This window comes from Scleropages formosus, chromosome 3 (assembly GCF_900964775.1).
Source record: "Scleropages formosus chromosome 3, fSclFor1.1, whole genome shotgun sequence".
In the NCBI taxonomy this organism is placed as follows: domain Eukaryota; kingdom Metazoa; phylum Chordata; class Actinopteri; order Osteoglossiformes; family Osteoglossidae; genus Scleropages; species Scleropages formosus.
Window position 1 is genome coordinate 29,042,389 of NC_041808.1, and position 21,166 is coordinate 29,063,554.

Genomic DNA, 21,166 nt, shown 5'->3' on the forward strand with positions numbered 1-21,166 from the left:
CTCAGATGTTATACCCACATTATTACATTTCATTAGAAAATACTGTAGTCCTATTAATATATTGAGTCCCCTGACCTGTCACACCAAGTAAACAAAAGCAACTTTGTGGCTTTTTCTTTACACTTTTAAACTGCTGCACGTTTTGCTGTAGTACGTGCAAATACCAAATACAGTATCGTCACGTTTACATAACATTTGTACAGTACATTCATCAGGTGTTTTTATCCACAGAGGCTATAGAAGCATGAAACCAGTCCTTTGACAGCGGCTGGCTGTCCTTGGCTGTAGCAGAAGGCCCTGCGTTTTGGCGCCCTCTACTGGTCATTGCAAGCATTGACCTGCCGTTTAAGGCACACGCTTTAGGTGTCCAAGGAGAATGCCTGTATAATAAAACAGTAGTAATGTTGATAAAAGTAATGTTTTTTTTTTTTTAATGGAAAAATTTTCAAAGATTGCGTCGTTTATTTGTTCACAACTTTGCATTGACTGAAACGGGACCTAGGACAGTAATATTTTGTGAGAGTTGTGTGAGGACCCCTCGCCTCGGCTGGGCGGCGCGGTTCGCGGCGGCAGTTTGAATTTCAGAAGCGGTTGGAAATGTTCGTGTCTTTTCAAAGTGTATTTCTTTGTACTTCGGACTACTTTTTTTAAATTATACACGCTAAGACTGTGTGATTTCGTGTGACAAGGATTTCTACACTACAAAACTATATCTGTTAGTTACTTCGTTCGGACCAACGCATGATTTGGTATGACGAGAAGTTTGAAAAAACTTAAAAAAAAATCCGCAGTTTCGTTTGCTAAAAGTGTTTTAAATATGATATCTGTTTTTCCAAATTGCTGCAATTTGTGTATTTTCGTCTTTTATTAGTTCATCTGACACTTTTGTCCAAAAGTGATTTATGTTAATCAACTTTACAGTTATTTACTCATTTAAACAGAAGTGTGTATTGTATATAATATTGGTTCAGAGTTGGACACCTTGAAGGGCAACAGCAGGATTAGGATTCAAGCCTAAAACCTTCAGATTACATAGGAACAACCCTAACCACTGCACCACCTGCTGGTGTAAAGGTGATAGTTACATTGTCATAGTGTAACTAGTACTGGTGTTTGTCCCTTTGCACACACAGACTTCCTGTACTGTGCTGTCAACATGGTGTCTCTGGACAAGGGCCTGCAGCGCCTGGAGGAGACGGAGAAAGACCTGTTCAGCTTGATCAACAGCAGCAACGCGGAGAACGCCGTGCGGGCTGTTAGGGAGAAGAGACAGCTCCTTTTCGAGCTGCATGCCAACGTGGAGAAGAGCACCACGCAGCTCCTCAGCGGTAAACAAACTCTTCCATTGCACCTGGACCAATGAGCAGTGTGATGGTTTAGGACAAGCACATGTAACCTGAAGGTTGCTGCTGTAGAACATTTGCGTAAAGTAGTTTCCATGAATTCCTCCAGTAAAGTACACAACTGTAAAAATTGGTCAAATGCTGTAAGTCAGATGAGCAGCAGGTTAATAATTCTTTTGAGTTGTCTTTAATTAGTTCCTTTATATCATGTTTTATCTGGATATCCTGCGAACAGGTGCTCGTAATTATTTTTCATTCCTCTTGGCTTCCTTACCTGTTTTTTGTGCAGATTTAGTGCAGGCACAGGAGCGGGTGGGTCAGAAGCTGCTGGACATGGAGAGCCAGAAGAATGAGGTGACGCGTGAGCTGGACAGTATGGAGCATGAGTTGCAACGCTACCGGGCTCGTAGCCACACCATGGATGCAGAGATGCAGTATCCTTCATTCACAGGAGCCACATGAGCATCTGTTGCAACACAACTGATCCAGTCTTGAAGTCAGGTAGCTTTCTTGGCAAGAAATGCAGGATCTTTTGAGAGAGGAAAAAAAAAAAAAAAAAATTAAACAATTAAGGGTCCCTGGACTACATGATGGAAAATGAAAGAAATTTCAGGCGAGAACAAAGCTGTGTTTACGCTTGCCTACCTCCACTCTTACTGGTGTGACACCCTTGACTACTGTGTCAGATTTCTTCAGCAGGAGCTGGAGAATTTGCGCAGCTCAGAGAAGGACATGCAGGCTCTGCAGCAGGAGGTGGACGAAGACACCACAGAGGTTATCCCTTCAGCCATGTATGAGGACACACCTTGAACTCCACTGTACTAATGCACTTGTGTGTGTGTGTTTGTGGACAGCTGCATCGTAGTATTCTGTTGCTTAGCTAACACTTTTGCAAAAAGCAGCTTTCATTTTACATTTTATTCACTTAGCAGACTCTTTTCTCCAAAGTGACTTACAATGGATATTATGTAGTATTGTGAGCCCATAAATTTTATTCACCAAGGTGATTTATACTCCTAGATACACTACAATGGGTCACTCATCCATACATCAGTGGAACACACTAACTAGCTTTCCATTTTGTTTGTTTATGGAACTAGATATTATATGTGAGCTCTTCAGGTTAAGTACTCGGATTTGGTTTTTAGCAGCTTCAGGTCTAGACCATAGTTTCCTGACAGTGAAGGACTTGAGAAAAAGCAGACTGACTAAGAACTGTATATCCTCTGGTAATGTTCTTGCAGATATCTGGCTCAGCTCTACCACAAGGTCACCAAGATAAAGTGGGAGCACAGCTCAGAGCCTGGAATTCTCCAAGGAGGTATCCTTCATATGCCACTCACTCAGCAGTAGTGCCTTTGTTTTGAGGACTCCCTTCATTGTAGCCTCAGTGAGAGGAATATCTGTAAATCCAAGGGAACCTCTTAGCCTTTGGTTTCCAGTTAGCATAGTTTTGTTCCACTGCTGGCTCTGCCATGTATCACATAACGTGGATTTGCATATACATACAGGGAGTCATTCCATATGATACCAGGGCTGTAGTCATGAGAACCCTATGTTAAACTGATTGCAAGTTCTGTTGATTAGCTGTAAAATATCACTAAATCACCTTAAAGACTAACATTTTTGTATGTAAAGATACTTGTAATCAGCTGTCCAAAATCAAACCATTTCAACCATGTCCATCCGTAGATGTGTAGGTGAACCTAAAGGAAGCTCTCATTAAAGTCTAAAGTTTCAGGGTTGGGAGACTTACAGTGCCATGAAAAAGTATTTGCCCCCTTCCTGATTTATTTTTTTGCATATTTGTCACAGTTAAATGATGGAGATCAAACAAATTTTAATATTACACAAAGATAACCCGAGTAAATACAAAATGCAATTTTTAAATTATTTCATATATTGAGGGAAAAAAGCTGTCCAAACCTACCTGGCCCTGTGTGAAAAAGTAATTGCCCCCTAAACCTAATAACTGGTTGTGCCACCCTTGGCGGCAACAACTGCAATCAAGCGTTCGCGATAACTGGCAATGAGTCTTTCACATCGCTGTGGAGGAATTTTGGCCAACTCTTCTTTGTAGAGTTGTTTTAATTCACCCACATTGGAGGGTTTTCGAGCATGAACGGCCCGTTTAAGGTCATGCCACAGCATCTCAATCGGATTTAAGTCTGGACTTTGGCTAGGCCACTCCAAAACCTTAATTTTGTATTTCTGAGCCATTCAGAGGTGTCCTTGCTGGTGTGTTTCGGATCATTGTCCTGCTGCATAACCCAAGTGCGCTTGAGGTCACGAACTGATGGCCGGACAGTCTCCTTCAGGATTTTCTGGTAGAGCGCAGAATTCATGGTTCCATCAATTATGGCAAGTTGTCCAGGTCCTGAAGCTGCAAAGCATCCCCAGACCATCACACTACCACCACCATGTTTGACTGTTGGCATAATGTTCTTTTTATGAAATGCTGTGTTAGTTTTATGCCTGATGTAACAGGATGCACACCTTCCAAAAAGTTCAACTTTTGTCTCATCAGTCCACAGTATATTTGCCCAAAAGTCTTAGGGATAATCAAGATGTTTTTTGGCAAATGTGAGACGAGCCTTTGTGTTCTTTTTGGTCAGCAGTGGCTTTCGCCTTGGAACTCTCCCATGGATGCCGTTTTTGCCCAGTCTCTTTCTTATTGTTGAATCATGAACACTGACCTTAACTGAGGCAAGTGAGGCCTGCAGTTCTTTAGATGTTGTTCTGGGTTCTTTTATGAGTTCCTGGATGAGTCGTCATTGCGCTCTTGGAGTAATTTTGGTAGGCCGGCCACTCCCGGGAAGGTTCACTACTGTTCCAAGTTTTCTCCATTTGTGGATAATGGCTCTCACCATGGTTCACTGGAGTCCCAAAGCCTTAGAAATGGCTTTGTAACCCTTTCCAGACTGATACATGTCAATTACTTTGTTTCTCATCTGTTCTTGAATTTCTTTAGATCGTGGCATGATGTGTTGCTTTTTGAGATGTGCTTCACTTTGTCAGACAGGTTCTGTTCAAGTGATTTCTTGATTCAACAGGTCTGGCGGTAATCAGGCCTGGGTGTGGCAAGTGAAATTTAACTCACCTTTCCAAAAAATGTGGTTAATCACAGTTCATTCATAATTTAACAAGGGGGGGGGAATTACTTTTTCACACGGGGCTGGGTGGGTTTGGACAGCTTTTTTCCATTAATAAATCAAATCATCATTTAAAAACTACATTTTGTATTTACCTGGGTTATCTTTGTGTAATATTAAAATTTGTTTGATGATCTCAATCATTTAACTGTGACAAATGTGCAAAAAAATAAGAAAAAAATCAGGGAGGGATCATACTTTTTCACGGCGCTGTGTTATGGAAAGACCCTGTGGATAATACATCTGTTTAGTTACATTGTGTGTTTAACATATTTGCATCTGTGTGATCTCAGCGTTAAACATGTTTTTGTTCAGAACTTTAGATGAGGCAGAGGTGTCATATTCACTTTGACTCCACTTTACAAACAGTGCACTATGGAGACGATCTTGCAACTCCCATCAACGTTGACACCTCCATGCAGTCCAAGTGTGCCATCAGTGAATACCTGTGGAACTTTGTCAGCACGGAGTGGTAGCGCAAGATTCGGTGGATGGTCAGCTGTTTATATTTATCTGTCCAAGCATACGTGTTTCTATTTGTTTGTTTGTTTGAAAATAAGTAATAAATTTTGTTTGTATTTGCTGTTGTGTTTAGGTCTGTCTTGGATTTGAAAGCTACCAGTGTCATGATTATCTACGGTGCTGTTGATATTTCAGCAAAAATTTACAAAAAACAATGGATGGAACTTGCTGGTTGCAAGTTCTCTGATTCTGTATCTGGTTTCCATGCTGTTCTACATGAAGGCAATGATCTGATATGGTCTGTCAGTGTCCCTAAGGTCTGTGAAACTTCTGTCAAGATGTTCTCAGGTCATAACATTCTCGAACAAAGTCATTCTACAAATGGAGTTCCCCGCCTTGGGCAGGGGGATGATTTGTAACATTTTTCATGTGTTTAGGAACACGCCCCCTCTCTTAATTTATGGCACTGAGCCCATCATTACTTTGGTTGGTAAATGATAGCAATCAGCTAGCCATGTGAAAAGGGGGAATTCTGAACATTACACTGTGCTGAGTTTACTGAAATGAGTGAAAATCTCCACTCTGGGAAGTGCTAAAGAAGTTTTGCGTAACATTTCACAACTGTTCCCACGGTCTCTTTACTAGTGAAAATTGAATTTAACACAATTCAGGAAAAAAAAAAACAAATATTGCTTTAGGTCACACTTATTTATGTTTATATTTTCAGACAAGATTGTTAATGTTACTGTATTACAAAAATTAAAGTTTTGGGGCTACTGAAAACCAAGTGTTAGCAGTCTAAGCATCCCTCTGACTTTTAACGTTTGAAATTTGGGAATTTGCCATTCTATCGTCTCTTAATTTTCCATGGGTTTCGGCATGTATTTGTTTTAGTCAATATTGGCCTTTTATGTTGGAAGAGGAGTGTGTATTTGCTACTGAAAAAGCTCGATTGACCTGTCCTTAGACCGTTATTGTAAATGGCCACCAGGTGTCACTAGATTCCAGATATGAGGAGTTTCATTAAACCCGTAAGTACTGCGGCTCCTCCACTTTTGTTCGTAACTCAAATTTCATAGCTCCAAAATCAATTTTACAACAAGTACAAATAATACCACTGATATTTTGTCTCCACAGGCTTTTGCAGTTCTGAATGTTCAGTTATTGTTCATCCCATACATGTGGTTGTTCAAATGGTCACAGACATTTAGCAACACCAGACATAAGCTGTAAACACTGTCCACTGGAGTTCAGCTTACTCAGTCCCACACTATTTATCTTTCACTGCCATCTAACAGCTGGGCGCATGAACAATTTGTGTTTGCTGTGTAAGAAAGAACTTTTAGAAAGCAGCTGGAAATGTGATTAAGAATGAACTCAATCTGTGACCTTTCATAGTGCGAGGAGTCGCTGCAAGTGGTTCACACGTAATAAAATGCTTTTTATCATGGGAACCTTGTCTTCACTTTTGGTCATTCTTACAGTCCAAAACTGCTTTATGCTGCCTGTGTCTCAGCACTGGTTATACTGGTTATCCTGTAATTGTAATGCTTCGTATTAGGGCGATCAGAGTCTGTCTGTGCCTCTCTATCTCTCATGCAAGTTCTTTAGTTTGCTTTTGAAGTGGAAATATCATGAGATCAAGAAATGCTTCTCCTGTTTGAAATGTGGGCTGTTGCTGCGAAACTTGATGCCTCACAGAAACCTTTTTTTTTTTTTAACTGAAATGTTTGCTGGCGAATGACTCACGAGAACATTGTTTATATTTCCTTTGTTTTTGCTGTTTATTTGGCAGTATCCTCACGTGTTTTCAAAGATTCTAATTTATTTTACAACCATGATGAGAACCTCAAATCTGATATTGCAAACTTTTGACTTCCTTAGCCCTTTTGTTGTGGAAAATGGGGGAAGTTGCAGTTCAACTGCTCACTCTTGGCCTGGGACCCTGGGCAGTCTGCCTGCTATAGACGAGTGTGTGTTCATGTCCAGGTCCCTCTGTGCCAATTTGTGTGGGTGTGAGAGAGAGAAGGGGTTCAATAACATCTCAAAGACACCTTCACTGGGCATTCCTGTGAGTCACACTAGATGGGAGGGCAAATTCAACCTTTTTTTATGCAGTTTCTCACGATGTAGCTGCATGAATGTTGAGTTCATCCGTTCCTTCTTCAGAAGCCCTGGTTGTGCTTTACGGGGTCCACATTTGGTCATAAAACTATTCTAAACAAACCTGACTGATCAGTTTGCGTGTGATAGAGAACTCTTTTAATGGCCGTTGAGATTAAAGCAAATATCTCATTATAGACTTTGCAAAATGTGCCCTTGATAAGGCCTATTTAAGGATCTGTGCAGCAAAGCTGGATTTTTCTCTTTCCAGTAGAAGGACAAAGTGTCACATTGCAGGTCTGAGTTACACCAACAGGATGCTCACAAGTTTATTTCCCACAGCTCAGTCATTTCTTACAGAGTGACTGTGCCTCTCTGATTTCTCTCTCAGAGCTCTGTTGCTTAGGCCTGTGGTAACAACTGGGCATCCGGCGAGGCGGGGGCGAGTTTCACTTCTTATGAAGACCAGCGTAAGCGCGCCCCTGTTAGTGTGACTTGGTGGCTTTTGTGTGAGGGTGTTATTTTTTTTTTCTTTTTTCAAGAGAACCTGGGGCGTGGTGCCCCGTGCCGGAGTGTGGGGGGTGCCATCACTCCGTCTCCGCAGGCGCATGCCTGCTTGCCGGCACCGAGGCGTGTGGTGAGGCGGCGGGACGTGCCAGGCGTGCTTGCGTTTAGCACGTCATTCTGCGTGGTTAAGGAGCAGATCGCGCACAGGGGAAGGGAAAGCCCGCAGCCCCCATGCCTGCAAACCATTCAGTTGCGTTCAACTCTCTCGCATGAGATTGGCCTCAGTGAGAGAGCACAGGGAGATGTTGACCCTCTACCCACCAGCTGGAAGGGCATTCTGTGTGCTTTGAACTTAATATGGTTTCCCATTCATTGTGGTCATGCCCTGCGTATCTGCCTTTAATTAAGTTGAACGAAATTATGAGCCGTGCTCTTATCACAATCGCACTGTTGCCTGCACAAGAGCGCAAGCTGTAAAGCCGAGGAAGTTATTTAAATTGTACATTGTTGTGGGATCGTAGTTCCCGTATCAGAGGTATAAAGTGTGTGTGTGCGTGTGTATTGGTTTGTACTGGGGGCTGGGGACACGTCATAGAGCACTGAAGTGTTTCGAAAAAGTGGTGAAGGCAAAATACTGTATGAAACTACCTCTCACCAATTTTTGCCCATTACACACAAGCCCATGTGCGGTTCTGATATCTTGCTTGCAAGCCTATAAAATTTTAGTCCTTTTTACTAATTTTAGTTTTAACAATTTATTTTTAAATTGTGTGGTCGTCAGGCACCGTTAATTTTGAATTTTAGACAATAAATGACAAGAAGTAAAAAAAAAAAATGGAAAAAATGCCAAAATTTTTGTAATTTGTATTAAGGAATTAATCCCTTAATTTATTTCCATTTCTGATGAAAATTGTAATTTATTTAATCACAACATGGGACACTTTGTATGTTGCTTCTGCAGACAAAACAAATTGCATAAATTGAGCTGTCCAGTCGTATCCTTACAAATAATAAATTGTGGTCCAGTTGCGCTTTTTTTAATATATATCAATTTAATGTTTTTAAGTAACTTTAATCATTGCTGGACAATACTGAGAACAATTTTTGTGTGTAAAAACTATGTAGGGCAATGGTGTTGATTCAGAGTGTGTGTTTCCTGTTAGTTCTGAAACTATCATGTTCACACTCACACTTACAAGCGCTCAGCGAATGCTAGTCTTTAACAGAGCTAAAAATACAATAAAATGCATATTATATCTGTATTCGTGTCTCGTTTATTTAAAATATAACCTCTAATCTTCTTTAATTAAAACAAATGCATGCAAAAAAATGCTAAGTCAAATTAATGTTGCAAAACTTAAACACTAAATGATGATATTCAAGTTCAGAAACTGCATATTGAGTTGCTATAGTTTTTCAGTGTGGCTGTAAACCTTGTAAACAATTATATTCCATCTTGATATAACTCAGTGAAATTGAAAGAATTTCAAATAAGTCAAATACAATTTTAAAAAAGAAATTTAATTTAAGGCATATTTTTCTTAACAAAATATATATATAAAACTTTTAATTTATACAATTATATACATTGCTTTGAACACAGATATTAATCTGAATTCTCACGTTTCTCAAATTATAGAACAATATTATGATTTTTACTCCACTAATGCTATAAATACAGAAGTCCTGACACATTGCACAATGTTTTTACATTTATTCATTTAGCTGATACTCTTCTCAAAAGTGACAAACATTGTTAAGCTACTTACAATTATTTACCCATTGATTTAGGCAGCTGGGTAATTTTTTACTCAAGCAATTTAGGTAAAGTACCCTGCTCAAGGGCACTACAGCTGGAGGTGGAATTTGAACCTGCGACCTTTAGGTCCAAACAGAGTAGCTGCCCCGGTTACTGAAGGGTTACAAATATAAATGTATATTCTACTGTACAGTAAAACATCCAGCAACACAACTGCAAAGCTTCTCAGCCTGTTAGGTATCAGGTCAAGAAAAAAAAGGCAACATTTGGCTTGTGAGTCTCTGCATATGTTGGAGTTCAATCAGTTTGGCAGAAGGTTTCTTCTTATCAAGGCTTATATTTAAAAAAGAAAAATGCTATCATGTCATGAAAGCCCCAAGAGCACCACTATCGTGTCTATGAAAAAGGAGAGGGAGAAGTACGTAAATGTGCCGCGCATCGATTTTAATATACAACAAGCCATCCCCCCATAAACCCGAAGTGTTTAATTTCTGCACGTTGTATTTGCTGACTGCGTGTGTGTTTTGCAGTGGTCTACATCCGCCCAGCAGCTCACGAGCTCAGCTACAGCTGCATCATTTCCAACACACACCCTACCTATTAATTTATAGAGCAGTATGAGCTGCCTGACTCAGCCTCGACAATATGAAACGCTCATAAATGACTCCGTTTTGGACGGGTGAGCGTCCGACATCCCAGGTGACCTCAGTCACCGACTCTTTCAGCGCCGCAGGAACATCTATTTCGCTCTAATCGTCCATCGCGCATAGGACCATTTCGGAAAGCTGTCTCGTTCAAATTAGCTGAGGCAATTTATCGGCAACTGCCGAGTTCCTGTTGCGTGCAGGATTCAGGAGACTTTCTCGACATTGTCGCTGCAAGTTCAGACCCCACGGGTGCTGAGGGATGCAATCGCGAGTGGTTTAGCTTCTTTGGAGAAAATGTTCTGCTCGGGAAATGACCAAATAAAAGCTGTTCCTGGCATATACTTTGAGCAGAGTCCTGATACAAGGAACGTTTGCTCTTCACAGTCAGGAAATGCTCAGGATTTCATCGCCCTGGCGCACAGGTCCTTTATGGGTGATGCTGTGATGTTTCCCGTGGAGACCGTTGTCTCTAAGCCCTCGAGCCGATGCGAGGCCACCTCTGTCTTGCTGGTGCTGCACTCCAGGAAGAGAATGCCAATCTTCTTCATGTGCCCGTCCTTTGTCATCAAGCAGCGGCGGCAGAGCAGCCGCACGATGGCTCGCCGCATGTCCCTGCTGGTGAGGGTGTAGATGATGGGGTTCAGCAGAGAGTTGAACATGGCAATGCCCAGGAAGTAATCAGCCTTGAGGAGCACATCGCACTCGCGTGCTGCACAGCAGGAGTCCAGCAGCAACAACGCGAAGAGCGGCAGCCAGCAGGCGATGAAGACGCCCAGGACGATGGTGACCGTCTTGAGCAGGGCCATGCACTTGCGTGACTTGCGGGCCTGACCCGTGCGTAGCGTGCCTAGCCGCTGTGTGTTGGCTCGCACTGTGTAGAAGATGCGCGCATACAGAGCCACGATGGCCATCAGGATGGCAATGAAGATGGAGATGCAGAAGACGATGTAGCTCTTGTCAAAGAGCGGCAACACCGTGGAACATGTCTCCAGGCTCCCTATGCAGTTCCAGCCCATGATGGGCAGCACGCCGAGCAGCACCGACAGCACCCAGCTAGCGCCAATCAGCATGAATATCCGGCCCCTCTTGTCCCCATGGTAGGGCTTCATGTTGACCATAGTGACGTGGCGCTCGATGGCAATGGCCAGCAGGCTGATGATGGAGGCTGCCAGAGTAATGAAGACGCCCCCCTCCCGTATGAACCACAGCACCGGAGTGAGCCTGAGCGTATACGAACCCGACAGCACAATGTTGACCATGTAGGTGAATCCCGCGAGCAGGTCGGACAGAGTCAGATTGCCCAGGAGGTAGTACATGGGCAGGTGGAACTTCTTGTTCCTCCAGATGGCCACCAACACCACAGCATTCTCCAGCACGATGAGCAGGCAGATGATCAGAAACACGACGGAATCCGGTTTCCAACCCTGCTGGTACTTGTCTTCCTTCAGCTTCCCTGTGTAGTTGTAGTGCTCCATGATGACAGAGTTGTTCTGGTACTTGCGAAAGATGCGCAGCAGGTACCCTGCGCCGGGGGTCTCCGAGTCGACCGCGGAGCCGTCCGCATCATACATGGAATGGGAAACTTCCATCGTTGAGCCAGATGGGTGACGAGTTCTGTTTTTACTCACAAAAGAGGTCCCAACGTGTCTGATTCATGTTTCGCCTGGTTTAAGTCATCTAGGTGCGACCACTTAGTTGTAAAGCCTCCTCGGAACACTTTAGATTGTTGAGCTCCGCTGTCAGCGATGGGCAGCCGGACTGCAACGCGCAGGGTTTCCACTAGTGGGCGCGACGGGAGCCTGAAAGCAGGACAATCAGGTCAGTTCGAAAGTGCCCTCACCCATCTCCGTACAGTGTACATTACAGAGTACATTACCCCAGCAGTTACAGTGTCTCAGTATGCAAATGACTTGCACATCTGCCAGTTTGCAGCTTTCTTTCTTTTTTTCTTTTTTTAGGATCCCCCCTTTTTCATCGCTAATGACAAACAAAGGCGGGATTAATCATATCTATCTTATTTATTTTCTTGAGTCGGTAAAAGTTACAGACTCCGCTGACAGTAATACAGTAACTTTTTTTAAAAAAAAAATATATTTCACTAACATTTGATTTGTATGTGAGGGCTCACACACTGGAGCTGGTTGATTTAGGGCAATTATTAATGGCAAATGTGGTCACCGGTTATCGCATTGATTAAAATCGTCGATTTGAACAGGCGTCGGTTGTCGCTTCAGTTCAGTTGCCCTTTTCCTCAGTCTCTTTTGATTTTTTTTCTCTCTCTCAAACACGCTGAAGCGAATTGTGAGGTGGAAAAACAGACATACATGATACAGCAGAGAAATAGGGCACGGACCAATCTCACGAAGGGAGGAATCCAGTCAGTGTTTTAGTTGGAATTTGTGAGACACTCGCCTCACGCACAACACAGAGTGTTACACACGGCTCGCGCTCGTTCCATGTTAGTCGCTGAAGAAAATTCGAGAACGCGAACCGCCCGTCATAGTATTAGCGGCTCAAATCATGAGCTTTACGGAGAACGAACCAGAGATAGATAGACCCATCGAAGAACCGAGCCGTCTTAACCCGCATCATGTACAAACTGGGGCGGAATGTTCGAGTCCCGCACACGACACAATAATTATCCGTATTATTAAAAATGTTTGTAACTTGACGCTCGGACACACGCGAAGTACTTCAGCATCGGCGCAGAAAAGTACTCTCAATCAATGCAGTTTTCCCTCCGTTCCCCAAGCGCAGAAATATAATAGAGACTCTATGTTTGACCGCCTTAAAGCGCTGCATGATGTAAACCACTACATACATGTACTAAAACACAACGTGTTCGGTGCATTAATTGAATCTCCATCGACGTGCTGTGCTGGTGCGGCAGCAGCATTCAGCATACAGAGAATGATGCACTTTGATGAACAGCTGAGTTGAGCTTTAAACACTTACACTCACTGCCTTGTCTCACATCATGTGTACTGTTGGGGTAAAGGAGACCCACACACATACACACACACACACACACACACACACACATACATAGACACGTACCTGTGCAGATGTTCCCGATGAGGGTCACACACACAGCTGTGGTGCCAGTCAATGGAAGCCCAGCAGAAGAGACAGGAGTGAGGAGGAGTGTGAGGGACTGGATGGAGCAGAGTAGAAGCTCACATGGGCTGGTCCTCCTTCAGCCTCTCCCACTGTCACACTCTGCTGCTCACTCTCTTACACACTGACTTGACACACAGTACACAACTTGCGCTCCTTCTCAGCAAATCTATGTGCCACATCTGAAACAGCCTTTTTTTTTTCAGTTGTGGATGAACACCTCTACTTTTAGCCCGAAAGCTCGTGTCCAGTGCAATTTACACTGTTAGGCAAGTCTCATATTGCAACCCATTTATACAACACGGTATTCTTACTGCACCAATTCAGGGTAAGTAACAGTGACTAAGGGTATGAGAGCAGGAGACGGGTTTGAACCTGGATGCCTCAGACTGCGAGGTAACAGCCCTAACCCTTACACTACTTCGAAAGGATATGAGCTATGAAGCACTGAAGACCATTTTCTGTTGAGGACTTTTGAATGTGCGTCTGTAACGAAAGTGTCGCACCTTGGTATTTGCATTGTTTTGAGCAACTGGTGTTCGTCAGTCAGGCCAACATTGCTGATGTTGACGATTGGTTATAAATATGCTTTACGAGCTTGGCTTTCACTCTGATATATTTACTCAAACTTCAGGAGCATTTTTTTCATTTTAAGCAGCGAGCTTCTCTTTTCTGCAGTTTTCGTTCCAGTTTTCTGGTGTCAAGATATTGCTTTGTGACGCTGCAGTGTATTTTTTATGGGGTCTTAAAAGTTTGCTTTAAATTAGAAATGCAGATGCTGAGTTTAGCTTTTTTTGTGGAAAAAAGCAAACATTTCTTTTGCTAAAAAATGTCTTGTATGTGGACAGGACTTTCCATCTTATAATCCCCAAGGATTTACCGAGGATAGACAGTGTGACAAAGGGTGTAGGAATGTCATAGTGCTACATTAGGAAATTACGTAAATAGGAGTCTGGGCTCTTTTAAACAGGAAGTTCTGTCATTGTGCTTTCAAGGGACAGGGATATCCTAGAGAAACACCTTGGACATCAGCCCGGGGAGGGGCATGTACTGGTCTGAGTGTCCAGCTAAAGGGAACACAACATCTGAGAACTTTGAGAGGTCTTAAACCGTCCGACTCCTTTCAGAGCTGAGACCGAAAAGGAAAAGATCACAGAACAGTGACCAAAACCATAACCATTGACTGTAACTGCAATAGAACAATTACGTGAAGATCTGTTCTTTTCTTCTCCTCTAGTGTGTGAGTCTCAAAACTTTTTGCTTTAAATATGGATCAACGTGTCTGATAACTGTGTTAGCCAGACACGATGAAGGCCACACATAACTCATTGCTATGTACTGCGCTGTGGATACAGAACATGTTTCCTGCCTTCCTCCGTACGAGGACCCTGTAGTGACAGCAGCCTAGCAGACTCCAGCTCACAGTTTGGGGAAACAACATCCAACATTTCAATCAATAAATGTAAATGTAAACTGTGCATCCCAGACCCAAAGACCCTCTCTCTTGCATGGACAGTGGACTCTCCCTCAGAACAGCAGCATACATTTGAGTTGTCCACGTGAGCAGTGCACAGAGCTGTGGGAACGTGCATTGTCGGAGGTCACGAGGAAATTCCCCACCTCCACGCCTCTCCTCCTTCAGGGGCTCTGTCATCTTTACTTGATTCTTGTGCTGGTCATTTGAATGAGCAGTGGCTGAGCTGCTGGATGGAGGAACTAGATTTGTAACCAGACTTAACGGGACGGGTCCCAATGAACCTTGGAGAAGAGCGAATACATCAGTAAATCAAACTGGTAAACCGTACATAAAATGTTGCTATAGACACATTTTTTTGCTGTTTAGATGCTAACTGTTTTTGTTGATCGTCACAAGGATGTCCCTGCTATTAAGATTTTAGTGAAAAACTAATCATGGGATGCGTAGAACCACTGCACATCAAACTTCTTGGCTGTGCTAATAAAGTGATTCCTACATCACCAAGTACATGTAGAACTGTTATATAGCTGCATGTTCAGATAGTAGCTGTTTCTCTACTGTCTTTTTATGTTATTCCTGTTTTGAATGGTTTCATGTGCGTTTCCAATATAGACATCAGAACTAGCTGAAAATCAGACTCGTAGTTAATTTGAGAATGACTGAACCTTGAACAGCCATGCTGGTAAAACCTCAAAATGATGTCAAGCCTCCAGCAAATATCGAACCACTTTTATAAGGTTCCTTTTTAGCTTGGCTTTACAGTGTTTGGCTGCAGTCCATGTCTTTCAATTCACTATTTTTATTTGCAGTTAATTTATTACCAATGCATGACAAAAACAGAACAAATTGTGTAGCAAGCCACTACAACTATTTGTTTCACTCTTCATGGGGACTAGTAATACAAAGACCAACAGGTGACAGACAGCGAGTAACTAGAATAATTATTAACTGTTCATGAAGGTTTGACGGATTTCTAAGTGTCATCAACAGTGTGCTGCTTCGCTCTACCCAGAGGGAGATTTCAGTTTTTTTGTTGGTCTCTGTGACATCAGGGGATCTGCAGTAGATATTTCCAACTGAGGGAGATGATACTCTAATATGTTTACTTACTTACGATTAACACAATTTACATTTCACCCTCTTCACAATGTTAACTCAAGATTTCCTTTCTGTACAGCTGTCATCTTATTTCTTGCATAATCTTTTTTTACTGTGGTGTTTTGGTTACAACCCCAAAAATGTCAAAATGCACAAGTCAAAGTGACAAAACTATAAAAAATGATGGATTAATTTGGCTGAAGATTTTAAATTAACTCTCAGTTCCAATCTAGAATACATTTTTTTTTTAAAATCAGCAATGGCTATCGGCCTGATTTTGATTAATCGTTAAATTAATTTCTGTTCAAGAGGCATTTAATGTCTCGTTCACACTTTGTCTATTACTGTCTTTCTCGCTCTTCAGTCTGCTCATCATTTACCGTATTGGTGTAATGCCAGGACCACAGAAGTATAGGCGCGTTCTGCTGTGATGTCGTTTCCTCTGTGGCTCGACATGAAGCTTTGCCTTTGAGTACACTCAGGGTTGTGCACCAAAGTGTGGGAGTTGAAGCAATTCTTATTTTTAGAGATTCCATGTCCTCACGGGCAGGGATGACCAGAGGAGGAAGGTGAGAGGTCGTACGGTTGCTGTGCCTATTGTATGGAATCTGATCGGACCCACTATTGACACAGGTTTCTGGCTTGTACTGTACAGTCATATGAAAAACAAACAGCGCTGCAGTCAGGAGACTGGGATGTCATTAAAAAAAGTCTGTGTTTGTGAGAAATTCTGAGAGCGCCCAGGAGCAAAATTGCCTTTTGATTGCATGGGAAATGTAAATTCCGCACAAATACTTTGGTCCTACTCATTGTTTACAGCTCTGAAATGCTAAAGCTTTTTGCTGAAAATTGCTCCTTGTCTGATGATTAAATGCCTCTTGCTAACTCTTATCTGCCAGTTTTACAAGTAACTTTAAAATTTCCTTTCAGCAATACAAAACATCTGTAACAAAAACCTTCACCAACATGCTCATTTCAAAATCATAACTTCAGCTTCATAAATGAACCATGACTAAATAATTGCTCTGTTCTGCAGCTGTTACATTGTTTCATTTAAATATGTCAAGGAAATTACTGTTAATGCTTACAGCAAGCAGTTTGGCACTGCCTTTATCTACTCTCCTTCGCTACCGGTGGATCCTGAATTAATCCAGAATTCGTTAGGACTGACCATATTACAGATAAATGCGTTACATCTGGTCAGTTGTATCCAATGGTTATAGCACCTTCAGTAACTTATCAGTCTGCATCCAGATTTAGATATGCAAACTGTCTTTCGTTGCACGTTTCATCCGGCACTGTTTTTAGACCACAGCAAAGGCCACGTGGCAACAAGTTGGAGATGACAAGAAATGGTGAATGCCTGTCCTGTGAGCTACATTAATGGATAAAGGCATTAGACACTTCGTATAGGTAGAGGATATAATTCGGAGAGCGGTGAACAGGGTCTTGTGTGTTTCACATGAAAAGAGGCTGCGTCTGCTCTCTACTGGTCTTCTTGTTTCCAATATTAGCTGGGCAGGGTCTGTTGAAAGGAACTGAGAAGCAGAAGACAGGTTTTATACCTGAAGGACTTTGTTCACCATCTGGTTTAAAATACATTCATCCGAACAGAACACAGAAAAATTCTGAGGTTAAACACTTTTAGCATCCTTGGCAGGTGAGGAGAATCTTCACCTTCCCTTAGTCACATCCCAGTGAAGATGGGAGCAGAATGGTGCGGTAATCATCCTCATTAATGGCCCTGTTATTCATATTTACACCAATCAACCAAAAAAAAATTTTTTTCTTCACTGCTGATCATAGTTGTACTTGTTTTCTGCCACCTGTTTTCTTGTTTCATTCAATATCTGCCCATGCAATGGAGCACATTAAGAGAGTGAAGTTGTCAATCTGTCCAATTTCTGTCATCTCTAACCGCACCACCCCCAACTCACACACAGTCCTTGCCTTGGACCTTTGGTAGCTAAACCAGCCGTTAACGGGTGTGCGAAGTCAACAGAGATACAGCTGGCTTTACTCCCAAAACCATTTCTTTTGCAGCCAAACTGAAATAAATACCCCTTCTGCTTGTCTAATTTGTGTGCCACAGTGTGTGTGTCCTATTTTGGTAAATGGTTCCCAGGACAGGGGTACCAGTTGGGGAATGAGAAGGGTTTATGAGATTGTGGAGGAACTCTGCTGATACCATCTTGGAAGAAATAATGAGCTCCTGCCACATATCCAGCTATACACACACACATCATACACATCGTCTGAAGCTGCTTGTTCCATATGGGGTCACGGGGAGCCGGAGCCTAGCCTGGCACCACAGGGGGAGGGGACATACCGAGGACGGGACGCCAGTCTGTCGCAAGGCACCCCAAGCGGGACTCGGACCCCAGACCCACCGGAGAGGAGGACTCAGTCCAATCCACTGTGCCATCGCGCCCCCCCAGCTATATAGTCATGTGAAAACTAAATTTTGTCAGGCAGGTGAAAACCAAATGCGGTACTAATAATGTTCATGGTTTTGCCATAATCATAAAATATGAAGAAAGAGCTAAATGATTTTGTTTGTTTTTCTTTCCCAAACTTCCATTCAAAGTGCAACACTTTTTCGGCCCTTATAGAGGAAATTTATGTAGGGTTACTTTATATGGGGCTGTCCTGAATAATAGCTTCGGAGGAACTGATCCCCAGTGAAGAGATGGTGGGAAATTTGTTCCCGCTTTTGTCCGGGGAGACGGGGGTGAGATCCCCAAGGAATGAATCATGAGCGTCGGCTCAGCATGAAAACAAATGTCTTCCGTTCTACCTCACTATGACTGTTTACCGCAAGCAAGGGGAGGAGAGTATTCATTTTCCAGACAGATTTACAGTAGGTGTCTCTATGAGGCTGATGGTTGATGCTGAAATGCGTTAGTCTGAAGAGAAACAGCATTTCTCTTCCTTGTGTGGTGGGAAAGTCATCCTTCCGCCTTGGGGCCATGTTTGGAGCTGGTCCAGATTGTTTCCCTCCTGGATACCAGAGCTGGAGTTGGGTGTGGAGTGGGTGGAAGCGGGGGGGGACATTGGGTTCAAACTCTCTCCTCTGTGTTGGCAGCCTCCAGCTCTAATGAGATCCAGACCCAGGTTCCTGGGTTTCAACAAGATTAGGGTGCTTCTTTCCATTTAAAACCTCACTGTTGTACTTTGGGGAGGGGCCTTAAGCAGGGATATCATACAGTAATAAAATAATGGACATAGTGTACAATATATTCCTCCTGTTACTGTGAGTGTGACTGACATGTCCCTTGTCCAAAACAGTCAGTACTGTACCTGTTTGCACTAAAGCTTCACAACTGACTCTGCCCAACTACTTGTCCAGGCCGTGGTGACATCTCATCTGGACTACTGCAACTCTCTCCTGTGTGGCTTTCCTGCTACTGCCATCAGACCTCTACAGATGATACATAACGCTGCTGCCCAAGTTGTGTTTGACTTTCCGAAGCATTCCCATGTATCTGCTCTACTCATTTCTTTGCACTGGCTTCCTTTAGCTGCCCAAATCAAATTCAAGACCCTGGTTATTGTCTACAAATGCATCAATAGAACTGCACCCAGCTATTTACAGGACTTGATCAACCGCTACACCCCAGCCAGACCCCTTCGCTCATCTGCTTCTGCTCAATTGGTGATCCCACGCACGACAGGTAAAGCACAGAGGTTCTCGGTTCTGGCTCCGCTATGGTGGAATGACCTTCCCCTGTCACTCAGAACCGCAGAAACTCTGTCTACATTCAAGAAGGATCTGAAAACTCACCTTTTCCAGATCCATTTCACCCAAGATCTCTCCAGCTTATGTGTAGTGTAAATGTTCATGCACCGTAATTTCATGATCTTTCTCAGATAGGACTTTACACAGCCGGTACTCCGGCATTGTATGTGATTGTTTGTTTGTGTACCTTATTCTTAAAAAAAAAAAAAAATTGATAGGAAGGTTATCAGGATTCATCTACCTGCGTTTTATGCACCTACTCAAGCGATGAACATCGATGCATCAAGTGGATAGTAACAAACTAGGGTTACTTAAAAATTACATGTCTGCAGCCATGTCTCTTTCTCCTAAAGTAATGCACAAATTGTATTTACGCCGAGATGTACGTTGCTTTGGACAAAAGCGTCTGCTAAATGAATAGATGTAAATGTAAAAGTAAAGCCGCTTCAATATGCCTTCTAGTTAGGAGAATGGCAATTAAAGACACTCTTTTCTCATTGACATCTGTTGTCAAACACCCACTAGATATTGAAAACGAGAGAAAAATACTGGAACGACTTGAAATATATTTATATTTCAGGATTTTACAAAAGTGCCTTTATCTCCGAAACACTGACCCCAGACACCGATGAGATGAAAACAAAAATGCACAATCTGATTAATTTCCTTTTTTTGGGGGAGAGGGTTAGAGGTTAAAAGTAATATTGCAGGACTCACACTGGAATGAATCCAATTCCTGAATTCACTCCAATGCATTTTGCACTGATTTTATTGCAGGTGGAGTCCAGTGTGTAATGAGTCCTTTCCCTAATACCTTTATATGCATCCTCTTTTCTTCCGGTTTGCAGCTTTTCCGGTATTCATACAGCCACTGGCAAAAGGATTTTACCATCTACACAGGCCTTTTTTGGAGTGGCAAATACAAAAACAACTTCTTTTCTTCTGTTCTTTTTCAGTCATTCAATGTACTAATAAAAGATGCATTGCAAGAAGTTTCTATTCCGATATGCTGAAATGCTAAGGTGTAAAACATTTTTATCCACTTTTTTATTACGTAATATGAGGAAATGTGTTTTGCAGGGACACTAAAGATATGATAACTGTGTTAAGAAGTTTGGTAGCTTCGTCAGGCTTCTTTATGCCTTTTTCTTAGTGCTGTCATTGTTTCCGTACTTTGCTGGGTATCTATACATAGCATGTAGGTTTCAAAACACCGGAACTGGCCAACAAAGTATCTAAATGTGCTATTTCTGCACTAGAGTATGACCCCAGACACCATGGGCCGCTTGTGTTTCGGTGCTCCGCTGCCGGCTCGTACCTGCTCACACCCCATCAACAAATTCAGAGTAAGCTTTTCAGCTCTGTGCTAGGAGTAATGTTGTTCAGTCCCAGAAAAGGCTGACGTCTACCTTCTTCGCCCATTTTATTTGAATGTGGAGTAAAGTGCTTGCCGTTTGTCTACCTGCCTGGCTTTGCAGACAGAAAGAGCAAGAGGGTGAAAAATTAAACTTGAAATATCTTAAGTTTTCAAGCTGTTTGATGCAGAACACTGCAGAAGTGTCTGGGCACCTGAAATTTGCCAAAGTACCATGATGCTTATCCATATTTTCAATTTTTTTGCAAATTGAAGCCATTTTGTTGTTTCTGTAAGTCTTGCATGGATAGTCTGAGTATGTAGTGTGAAATGTAGAAGTCTGGTATTCACTGTTGAGTCAGTAACAGGGATGGATACGGTGTAGGTGTAGGTAATGGGGAGACACTG

General features: G+C 42.6%; 2 protein-coding genes across 3 annotated transcripts; one reads left to right on the forward strand and one right to left on the reverse strand.

Annotated features, from left to right (window-relative positions):
• Window positions 1-540: 540 nt before the first annotated feature.
• Window positions 541-5,078, forward strand: spc24 (SPC24 component of NDC80 kinetochore complex). 2 transcript variants are annotated; one of them, XM_018738592.2, is made up of 6 exons: window positions 541-599; window positions 1,134-1,328; window positions 1,633-1,777; window positions 2,030-2,134; window positions 2,588-2,664; window positions 4,865-5,078. In XM_018738592.2, exons 2-6 carry the CDS (start codon window positions 1,157-1,159, stop codon window positions 4,969-4,971), a joined length of 606 nt encoding a protein of 201 aa, XP_018594108.1. In that variant the 5' UTR covers window positions 541-599; window positions 1,134-1,156; the 3' UTR covers window positions 4,972-5,078. The 2 variants fall into 2 exon arrangements, with proteins under 2 accessions (XP_018594108.1, XP_018594109.1); XM_018738593.2 differs by having other exon boundaries at window positions 572-749.
• Window positions 5,079-9,417: 4,339 nt separating this feature from the next.
• s1pr5a (sphingosine-1-phosphate receptor 5a) lies at window positions 9,418-13,326 on the reverse strand. Its single transcript, XM_018738535.2, has 2 exons — window positions 13,031-13,326; window positions 9,418-11,772 (listed from the first exon to the last, which is right to left on the reverse strand). Exon 2 carries the CDS (start codon window positions 11,560-11,562, stop codon window positions 10,369-10,371), a length of 1,194 nt encoding a protein of 397 aa, XP_018594051.2. The 5' UTR covers window positions 11,563-11,772; window positions 13,031-13,326; the 3' UTR covers window positions 9,418-10,368.
• Between the last annotated feature and the right edge of the window lie 7,840 nt (window positions 13,327-21,166).

Coding starts and splice junctions, on each gene's coding strand:
- spc24 (XM_018738592.2), top strand. CDS start 1,157: ATGGTGTCTCTGGACAAGGGCCTGCAGCGCCTGGAGGAGACGGAGAAA. Junction 1,778..2,029: donor ACCATGGATGCAGAGATGCA/GTATCCTTCATT, acceptor CTACTGTGTCAG/ATTTCTTCAGCAGGAGCTGG. Junction 2,665..4,864: donor GCCTGGAATTCTCCAAGGAG/GTATCCTTCATA, acceptor CTTTACAAACAG/TGCACTATGGAGACGATCTT.
- s1pr5a (XM_018738535.2), bottom strand. CDS start 11,562: ATGGAAGTTTCCCATTCCATGTATGATGCGGACGGCTCCGCGGTCGAC.